The sequence below is a fragment of the Chenopodium quinoa genome, unplaced genomic scaffold (assembly GCF_001683475.1).
Source record: "Chenopodium quinoa cultivar QQ74 unplaced genomic scaffold, ASM168347v1, whole genome shotgun sequence".
Lineage (NCBI taxonomy): Eukaryota > Viridiplantae > Streptophyta > Magnoliopsida > Caryophyllales > Amaranthaceae > Chenopodium > Chenopodium quinoa.
Genome location: NW_018742963.1, coordinates 1955572 through 1966017, shown reverse-complemented (window position 1 = coordinate 1966017; position 10446 = coordinate 1955572). Strand labels below are relative to the sequence as shown.

The window sequence follows — 10446 nt, the reverse complement described above, 5'->3', positions numbered from 1 at the left end:
TTTACACTTATAATTTTTCTCTGATTCTAAATGTAAAAATTAAAAAGTGAGGGAATACCAATACTTGTGATAATATCGTTTGTATTTTAATATTGTAAGAAATACATGAATACAAATGGACAAAGAATTCAAACAGCAATCTATGTCTCAAAAAACATTGTCACTTCTTTATGGAGTATTTAAAATAACTAGGTACTCGGTGATTTTTTATGACACATTTTTTTTATACCAAGGGCCATTTTAGTTTTCTCATCCTCAAAAAATTATCTTGAATAGCATTTCCAGATTCAAACTACTCAACTATTGTTGTATTACATCCGTTTTTTATTAGTTGACAAGTTTTGACTTTAGCACTATTAACACACTTTCCTTTGATCGTATTTGGTAATTTATACATAATGAAAAATATAGTCAAATGATCTTGTTAGATTCGTCACGATATATATTTTCAAAATATCAATTTTTATAATTTAATTTTTATAATACAAGTGGATCTTGTGTCAATTAAAAAGAAACGGAAGAAGTATAGAATAAAGATAGAATTCTTATAAACAAAAAAAAAAAAAAAAAAAAAAAAAAAAAAAAAAAAAAAAAAAAAAAAAAAACTCTGTATAATATGACCCATTCTAATCACCTATTGCCTTTTGAATATAGTATGTGTCACTTATTGTAATTTTCCTAGTGAAAATGAAATTTCAAAATCTTATTGCATTAAGAAATTAATGACTTATAGAAACTAGAACCGCGGCCATAAAATAAAATTAGATAACTAAAGCAAATAGAAGTATTTTAAATATAAGTCACGTTGCATAGATGTAACAAGACCTGTATTTGATACTTTATTTGGTACGAAATAGTCTAGTCTTAGCTTCAAACTTTTCAAACATTAACGCAATGAAAATGTCAAATGTTGACCTAAGATAATTTAAAAAGACAAAGTACGCGTCAAATATCAAGAAAGTTAAATTGATCATACCAGTACATAGTTTTTTAAATAAACGATGGATGATTAGTAGTAACACACGGAATAATAATATTTTTCAAATACTGTAATAATATTTTCTCCCAAGAACTAAACAATTTTGACTTAAGTTAAAGACTTAGAAAACATAAGATACATTGGGAATTTGAGACCACAAAGAATGGATTTTAAGACTTTGGCATCTTATAAACAAGTATCATACTGATTAATGGATAAGTGCTTCAATCTCCTCGATTTTTTTTCTTTTTTTGACCATTTTTATCTCACAAAAATATGTCAAATATCAAAATAAAAAAGAAACACTCTTGTTAAGATTGGCTTATATTCAAACAAATTTAATAATCATTAAACTTAAGCAGGTCTTTAAATCCAAGAGATCGCTCTCTAGACTCTATGTTATTATATCTCAAAAAAAAAAAAAAAAAAGACTATGTTATTAGGTGTCACATGTTAGGTTGAATTTTAATTCATAACTAAAAATTAAAAAATTCTTCTCTCGAGATTAAGCCCTAATTTATTAAAACTTTCATACAACATAAAATTTCCGGGCTGTCAACTTGTCACCATCATATAGCTCCATATAATTAAAATCAATAAAACAATAGTTAGAAATATTTTCTATCTAAAAATTGAAATAAAAAAAGCAAAAAAAAAAAAAATTAAATAAAGGATAAAAAATTACATTCCAAACAACAAATAAATATAATCCCTCTAATTTTTCTACATGCACAAATTGGGTTTGCATATTTGTCGAGACACAACTTTATTTGACCATCAATATTTTTAATTAGCTATTAGTTAAAATTACTTTTTAGAAAAAGGCTATATATAAGCATTAAATACACTATTGAAAATTGTATTAGGAATTCATGACAAAAACACGCGTAAATCAGTGTAATTAGTGTTCATATTATTATGATTTCCTAACTTTATATGAGTATAATTTTCTAGTGTGTATTTAATGCTATGTGTAACCCTAAGGGCTATGTATAGCCCCGTAAAAAAAAAGGGATATGTAAAGCATTTTCCAAGAAGGAAAAAAAAAAACTCCGTAGAAGTAGACATTGTGAGTTTGTGACTAATCCAACAACATATTATAGAATAACAATTATGGAGTACTCTGTACTTATTATAAATTAGTAAAAAAAGTCAAGTAAAAAATATTACCTAAATAGTGTAAAAATCCTAGTAGTGCATTAAAAAAACAGAGGAATTATAAAACTAGCATAGTATGTGTTTGGGTCCAATTCAGTCCACCTAATTGGGCCCATTCTAAATAACTCATCTCAAACCCAAAGCAAGGTTCCACTCTCCAAAAGCATGCTAAGGCCAATAAAAGCCCAGTCAATGTGGTCGGCCCACTTAACTTCAAAGGCACAACTCTCCTCAATTGAGTCAAGGTATAAAAACCATCAATTACATCCTTTTACATTCATGCAACTAAAGCCTCAAGCACTAAATCTCTTGCATAGCGTTCTCTCTCAATTGAACTGACTTTAGCATCAGAGGGGTCTTACTCAGCAACCACCCCCGAGGCTAGTTTATGTGTTCTTTTCTATGTAGGAAACCCTCGGCTCCAGCATTATTTGGGCCGAGACCAGTCTTCTCCACCTTAAAAGGGTTCATCCGAAGGCCCCATTGTTTTCATACCGAAATAATTTGGCGCAGTCTGCGGGGAAGATAAAAAAAATCAAGCCAAAAAATCCATCACTCCTAGTAAAAAGCATGACTAATAGCGGCAAAAGCACCAAAAGTGCTAGAAAGAGGGCCGGTCTTACCCCCTCGAGGAAGAATTGAGACATAATCACGGTGAGGGAACATCAGCCGATTTCCCCGTCACCAGAGCCATCCTCTCCTTCCTCAAGAGCTCCCAATTCTCAGGAAAGGCAGGCTTCAAGAGCTCCTAATTCTCAAGAAAGGCAGGCTTCAAGAGCTCCCAATTCTCAGGAAAGGGAGGCTTCAAAGGACTCATCCTCTCACCAAACTCGGCAGCCAACAGTTTCGCCTAGGCCAAGTGGGTCTAATGCGAGGTGTCCTCCGCCACACAACAGCTGGCAATCTCGGTCCCAGCCGAAAAAAACCGCTCCTTTGGGGCCCTTTACGGAGGAAGTGGCTAGGACCGTAGCGGTCTGCATGGAGTTCCTTAAGGCCCAAGGGGGTCAACTCCATCCAACACCTCCTGAGTCTCTATCTCTTCAGCCGAGACACCTGAGAAGGAGAATTGGTTAAGAGAAGGACGGACAAGTTCCATCCTACAAGGAGCTCGGGAAAAAGTGGCAGGAGGACACATGGAAGACTAGTAAGGAAAGGAAGAAGAACCCACAATTCTTCCACCATTCCGGAACTCGGGGTTCAATGAGTTTCCGGAGCAGCAATACTACCTCCACGTACACGGAGTCTGCTCGCCGAAGCGTTCATGAACGCTTAGGCTCGAGGGAGGTGAACGTGCATAACCGCCTCACCTTCCTAGAAAAGACCGGGTCATACCCCGATTTGTCTCGGCCAGGGACAAAAACCACTTTCACCTCTCTGAGAGGGAGAAGCGAGGTCCCATCGGCAAAGCAAAAGGGGAAGTCCGTAATGGTCCCTAAGTTGGATATTGGAAGAGCATGTGCCAACGGTGAAAATACCGGTGCACATTACTTATGATGGCACCTCGGACCCAAAGGATCGCATTGCCTCTTACGAGGGGCACATGTATCTTAACCCTAGGTCCGAGGCTACCTGGTGCAAGTACTTTCCAACAACCCTCAAAAGTGTTGCACAATCGTGGATCACCAAAGGGGTAAAAGAAGGCTCTATCTCTGGTTGGAAAGACCTTTCCAACAAATTCAAGAGCAAATTTTCTACGGCTAACCGCCGAGAAAAGACAACTGCAGAACTGATGAGTCTGCAGCAAGCCGAGGATGAGAGCCTCCACGATTATCTGACTCGCTTCAGCAACGAGTCATCCAGAATTACAAGTCTGGACCAGGGCCTCGCCGTATTTGCATTACGAAATGGTCTGCAAGTCGGAAAGTTCCTTGACTTGAAGGTCATGCATCCCCCCCAGACCTTGGAGGAAGCTTTGGATGCCTCGGATAAGTTCATCCGAGCCGAAGAATGGAACAAGGTGAAATTTAAGTCCCAATTAGGGGATGGGAAAGCGAAAGGACAACTGTCCGAGGGCCCTATGTGGAGCCAAAGGCCTTAGAACCGTCCTCGGCTGCCGAGCCAAAGAAAGAAAAGTTTGTTCCCTATGCGGGGAGATACGATTCATACACTCCCCTTACTCTTCCTCACGCTAAAATTTACATCACGACAAGAGACGAGGGGAGATTCAAGAAGCCTCGGCCGCTGCCACCGTGGCATCAGCAAAAGGGCAAAGACCGATGGTGTGAGTTCCATGAGTCTCCTGAACATCGCACCGAGGATTGCCTCCAGCTGAAGGACCAGATCGAAGATCTGGTTCAAAAAAACTATTTGAAGAAATACCTCACGGATTGCCGCGAGGAGAAAAAAGCCGAGAGAGACTCTCAGCAAGATTTGGACTTTCTCCAGAAAAAAGGCAAACAGCAGGACAAGGACATCCTTGACATCCTTGCCATTTTCGAGGGAACTTCTCGAAGCGTAGTAAAATGCCATTTAAGGGGTTTAACCCACCAAGTAAATCATGCCAAACTTCGAGCGCCTCAGTCTCCGGTGCCGAACATCCTATTCACAACCGAACACTGTCAGGGGGTGGTGTACCCCCATGATGACCCATTGGTGATAGTGATGGGCATCGCAAACTGCAACGTCTGGCGAACCCTCGTCGATGGCGGCAGCGGGGCGAATATCCTCTTTCGGGGAGCATTTGACCAACTGAAGATGGAAGCCAAGCACCTTAGTCCGGTACCCTACCCGGTATCCGGATTCAATGGCTCTTCATCATATCCAGATGGGAAGACCCTTCTTCCTGTCACCGTCGACAAAGGCCGAGCAGTGCGGTGCATCATGGTTGAATTTCTGGTCGTGGATGCCCCCTCTGTGTATAACGTGATCATGGGGAGACCCCTCATTCACGATATCCAAGGAGTTGTCTTGACGTACCATCAAACGATGATATATGTTTCGGTCGAGGGACACTCCGAAAGAATAAAGGGCAGCCAAAAGGAAGCCCGAAGATGTAACCACCTCAAGCCATCCAAGGGTCGCCGCAGCGACCAAGATGATGAGGAGGAGAAAGAGCGAGACCACAGTGCGAAAAATCCTAGAGGCTTAAGGGCTTCGGCCCAAGGAACCCCAGCCAAAGAAAAATCTATAAGGGGCGAAAAGGCTAGTTCTTCGTCTGAGCCGAAAGACTCAGAAGATCAGCCGAAGTCTAGAAGGCATGCTGATATTGACAGCAAGCCGAAATCCGAAGAATCTAGTGCCAAAGCTATGGAACTGGATAATTAGACAGTGTCAATAAAGTAGGCCAAAGGAAATTCTAAAAGGTGTGTCAACATCGGACTGGGACTTGAACAAAACGTTCATGTTGAACTAATCCAACTCCTTCGAGACAACAAAGATGTGTTCGCGTTCTCGGAAGAAGAAATGCCTGGGATTGATCCGAACCTCATTTCTCATAAGCTTAATGTCGACCCAGCATGTCGACCCATTAAGCAGAAAAAGCGGAACTACTCCGCGCAGAAGAACCAAGACATCGCAGCCAAAGTAATAAAACTCTTGGATGCTGGGTTCATCAAACCTTGTCAGCATCCGGAATGGCTGGCTAATGTGGTGATGGTTCAGAAGGCCAATGGTAGCTGGAGAATGTGCGTTGACTTCACGGATCTGAATAAGGCATGTCCGAAAGACTTCTATCCCTTGCCGAGGATGAATCAGCTAGTCGACTCGACAAGCGGCCATGCCCTGCTCAGCTTCATGGACGCATTTTCTGGATACCATCAGATCTTCATGCACCCCGATGACTGGGAAAAAAACGGCATTCGTGACAAGTTCTGGGGTGTACATTTACAAAAGGATGCCCTTCGGATTGAAAAATGCGAGGGTAACATATTAAAGGCTGGTTGATCAGGTGTTCGCCGAGCAAAAACGCCATAATATGGAAGTCTATGTTGACGATTCCATCGTCAAAAGCAAAGAATAAAAGGACCATGTTACGGACCTGGCTGAAACCTTCCCCACCCTTTGCAAACATCAAATGAAGCTAAATTCGAAGAAGTGTGTCTTCGGCGTGAGGTCAGGAAAGTTCCTCGGCTTCATGGTCAGTAAAAGGGGGATTGATGCTAATCCTGCCAAAGTACAAGCAGCTCTTGATCTCCCTGAGTCAAAGACAAGGAGGGATGTTCAGCGCCTAACTGGCAGAATGGCTGCTTTGTCCAGGTTTATCTCAAAAGCCTCGGACAAAGGGCTACCTTTCTGCAAAGCGCTCAAACTCCCAAAATCAAAAGAGCTCAGCTGGGGATACGAGCAAAAGCAAGCCTTTCAGCAACTCCGCGAGCACTTGGCTCAACTCCCAACGTTGGCAAGACCAGCTGAATGAGAAACTCTGTACTTATATGTGGCGGTAAGTCCGGCCACAGAAAGTGCGGTGTTTCTAAGGGAAGAAGAAAAAGTTCAGCAGCCGATCTATTTTGTCAGCCATACTCTGACAGATGCCGAGACACGCTACCCCCTACTTGAAATACGTAGTAGTGGTAGCCGCTCGAAAGTTAAGACCCTACTTTGATTCCCATCAAATAGTAGTCATACTGATCAGCCGCTAGAAAAAGTCCTCGGCAAGGTGGAAAAATCCGGTAGACTAACGAAGTGGGCTTTCGAGCTCACCGAGTTCAGTATGAAGCAGCCGAGGGCAGCTATCAAGGCGCAAGCCTTAGCAGATTTCCTAGCCGAGTGTTCTTATCAAGAGGCGCTTGACGAGGGAAAGAAAATTTGGACCGTTTTCACGGATGGATCTTCCACCGTGAATGGTTTGGGGGCAGGGGTCGTCACAGCCTCTCCCGAAGGCAAATCCTTCCAATATGCACTAAAATTCTCGTTCAAAGCCTCGAACAACGAAGCCAAATATGAAGCAGCAATTGCTGGCTTGGAGTTGTGCATAGCGTTGGAAGCCGAGCACGTCTGTTTAAAAACAGATTCTCAGCTCGTCGTAAATCAGATCCGAGGTGAATATGAAGCCAAAGAGCCTTCAATAGTGGCTTACCTCGCAAAGATCATGACGGTTATTGCAAAGCTGAGATCTTTCGAAGTGGAGCTAATCTCAAGGGGTCAAAATGCACAAGCCGATGCGCTCTCTAAACTTACAAGTTCAACTTTAACTGAGTTGAACTGAGCTGTATATGTGGAGGTGCGCCAAGAAAGAAGTGTGGCCGATGTAATGAACATATGCTGCGTCGCACGTGAATCAATCTGGATGGATCCCATACTGGCTTAGAAACTTCGGGACGAGCTCCTCGAGGACCTAAAGTTAGCCTCTAAGATAAAAACAATCAGCTCAAGATTCGTTGTCTTCAGGGAAAAACTTCTGAAAAAGTCCTTTTTTTCCCCGCTATTGAAATGCGTGGGTCCAACAGATGCAGATTACATCCTTTGGGAAATTCATCTCGGCATCTGCGGAAACCACATAGGAGGAAGAACCTTATCCCATAAAGCACTAAGGGCTGGGTACTATTGGCCAACCATGATCGCGGACGCAAAGGACCTGGTCTGGAAATGTGAGAAATGCCAAAAATTCGCACCGGTTATCCATCGGCCATCTCAAGATCTTCAGCCAATCCTGAATCCTCTTCCATTTGCTCAATGGGGATTGGATATATTGGGACCATTTCCTGAAGCTCCTTATCAAAAATAAATGGTTAATAGTCGGCATAGATTATTTCAGCAAATGGATCAAAGCCGAGGCTGCTTCAAACATTACAGAACAAACTGCCAGGAATTCAAATGGCAAAACATAATCACTCGTTTCGGGATTTCGAAGGTTTTTATCTTTGATCATGGAAGGCAATTTGATAATCTGCCGCTGAAGCGGTACACAGACTGGTTCGACATCAAACTGGCATATTTTGCAGTTTGTCATCCACAGGGTAATGGTCAGACCTTTACAGTAATTCAAACAACATAGAATTACTTAAAAATTTGTGGGAACAAAACCTAAATTGTGTTTAATAACAATTAATTATACAACAATCCAAATACTATTCAAAGTATTACAACCAAACACCAAAATACAATGTATTTCAGAAAAAACACAAATAAAAACACTAATGTAAAGAATCCAAACTTGCCTCAACACCAAGCCTTGAAGATGAACATGAACATGAGAAAACTTGTGACCACTTGAGTCTCAAACCTTGATACACTGTCAAAGGCGTGTATACACTTTCCTAAAGAGGTTTATTTCCCCCACACGGTGCTTGGGTTAAACCGGAAATCCTCTTTGAGATACAATTGACAGCAAACTTCGTTCTTAGCATTAAAATCGAAGAACAATGAATAAATCACTATAAAGGCTAAATTTCAAGAGTTTTCTCACAATAGTTTGCAAGAAAATTGAGAGAAAATGTGGAGAATTTCTTTTGGAGAGGAAGAGAGAAAAAATGTTCTGTCTTTTTCTTTTTTTCACGAAATCCTCTTTTATAAGAGAAACAACCGTCAGCAAATAACCGCAGAACTGGGAAGTAGCTTGGGCGCGACTCCCAAAAAGCCTGCAAATTTAAATTGAAGACAATAAGGGGCGCGGTTTTAGCGCTGCCTGGTGGTGCGGGCGCGCCACCAGTTGTCATCCGTATGCTGATTTCCAGAGAGGTGCGCGATTTAGGCAAGCTCTCATCGCGGCCGCGCCTACCTAGCGCAGACGCGCTTTACATGGGCGCGGGTGCGTACCATACAACACTCTAAATCATCAACAATCCTCCCCCATTTAGAGTGTTCCTTTAAAACATTCTCCACTTCTATCAATTTAGCCACATCTCATGCATCAATGCCAATGTCCCTACGGAGTGAATTGACACCTAGTACAACACACTTAACGATGATCATATCCCATGATTTCCATATGGATTGAATCACACGGATATATCCAACCATTCGAAGATGAAGTACACATAAGAAAAATCGAATTAATCATCACTTGACACTTTTAAACAGCCATGGGTCCGTATCTTTCATAAGTTCATCAAAGTCTATATGTCCATTTAGACTTCTTGAAGCGGCTAAACTTCTAACTTATATAGGTAGATTCTCATATACGTAATAGTGCCCTTGTGATAAGACACCTTCATTTAGAGCTTCTCAACTCTAAATCTTTGAGAACTTTAAATAGACGCTACCTTTAACATCACAAGTATCATAGCAATATGGGTCACAAACATTGCTAACAAACAACAAAAATGCAATTCAACCACATTGAATCTAAGACTTAATGTTTCTTCAAGCGTTAGATTGGGTTTCACAAATTCGTGTGTTTGGACATAAACCCATTCCATTCATAGCAAATATGATGGAATGCCTTGGCATTGCTTTAGTCTAATAATCTGCCAAATTTAACTTCGTTGGAACATAGTCAAGACTTATGACCCCATCATTGATAAGCTCTTTCACTAGGCTATGTCTAAGTGAAATATGCCGAGACTTACCATTATACACTTGAATATAGGCCTTTATCAACGCCGAATAAGAATCACAATGGATTGCCACCGGTGGCATTGGCTTTGGCAATAAAGGCAATTCTATCATGAGATTCCTCAACCCCTCAGCTTCCTTACTAGCTGAAGCAAGAGCAATAAACTTCGCTGCCATAGTAGAGTTCGCAATGCAAGTTTGTTTCTTGAAAGACCATGAAATGGCACCTCCCCCAAACATGAATACCCAACCACTAATAGAAGAGTCATCCTCTTTGTAAGTGATCCAAGTTGCATCAGAATACCCTTCTAAGACTGAAGGAAATCAACTATAAGATAGACTATGGTCTAACGTACCCTTAAGGTACCTCACGACCCTCCGAATTGCAAACCAATGCTCTACACCCGGGTTACTAGTAAATCTACTAAGTTTCCCTACAGCCAATGTAATATCCGGTCTTGTACTAGTCATGGCATACATCAAGGATCCAATTATCCTTAAATATTCCAATTGGGAAACCGTTTTCCCCGAATTCTTAACCAATTTAACATTAGGTTCCATGGGTGTTCACGGGACATTTACCAAACATATTAAACCGTTCGATAATCTTCTCAATATAATGAGATGACTTAAAATAAGTCTACCATTGTCCCTAACAATCTTGATGCCTAAAATGACATCTGCCTCCCCCAAATCCTTCATCAGATGAGATGAGAATAAGGATTCCTTGGTCAATTCTACTTGTTGTAGACTTGTACCAAAGATAAGCATATCATCAACATATAGACAAATGATGACACCACGACCTTTGTCATCAAATTTGCTATATATACACTTATCTGCTTGATTAACTTTGAATCCAAAGGAAAAAATCGTGC

The 10446-nt window shown here is 41.0% G+C and overlaps 1 protein-coding gene across 1 annotated transcript; it reads left to right on the top strand.

Annotated features, from left to right (window-relative positions):
• The first annotated feature begins 3677 nt into the window (after positions 1–3677).
• Positions 3678–5401, top strand: LOC110728886. Its single transcript, XM_021908555.1, has 2 exons — positions 3678–4000; positions 4117–5401. The coding sequence occupies exons 1-2, from the start codon at positions 3678–3680 to the stop codon at positions 5399–5401; spliced, it is 1608 nt and encodes a 535-aa protein (XP_021764247.1).
• Positions 5402–10446: the final 5045 nt, after the last annotated feature.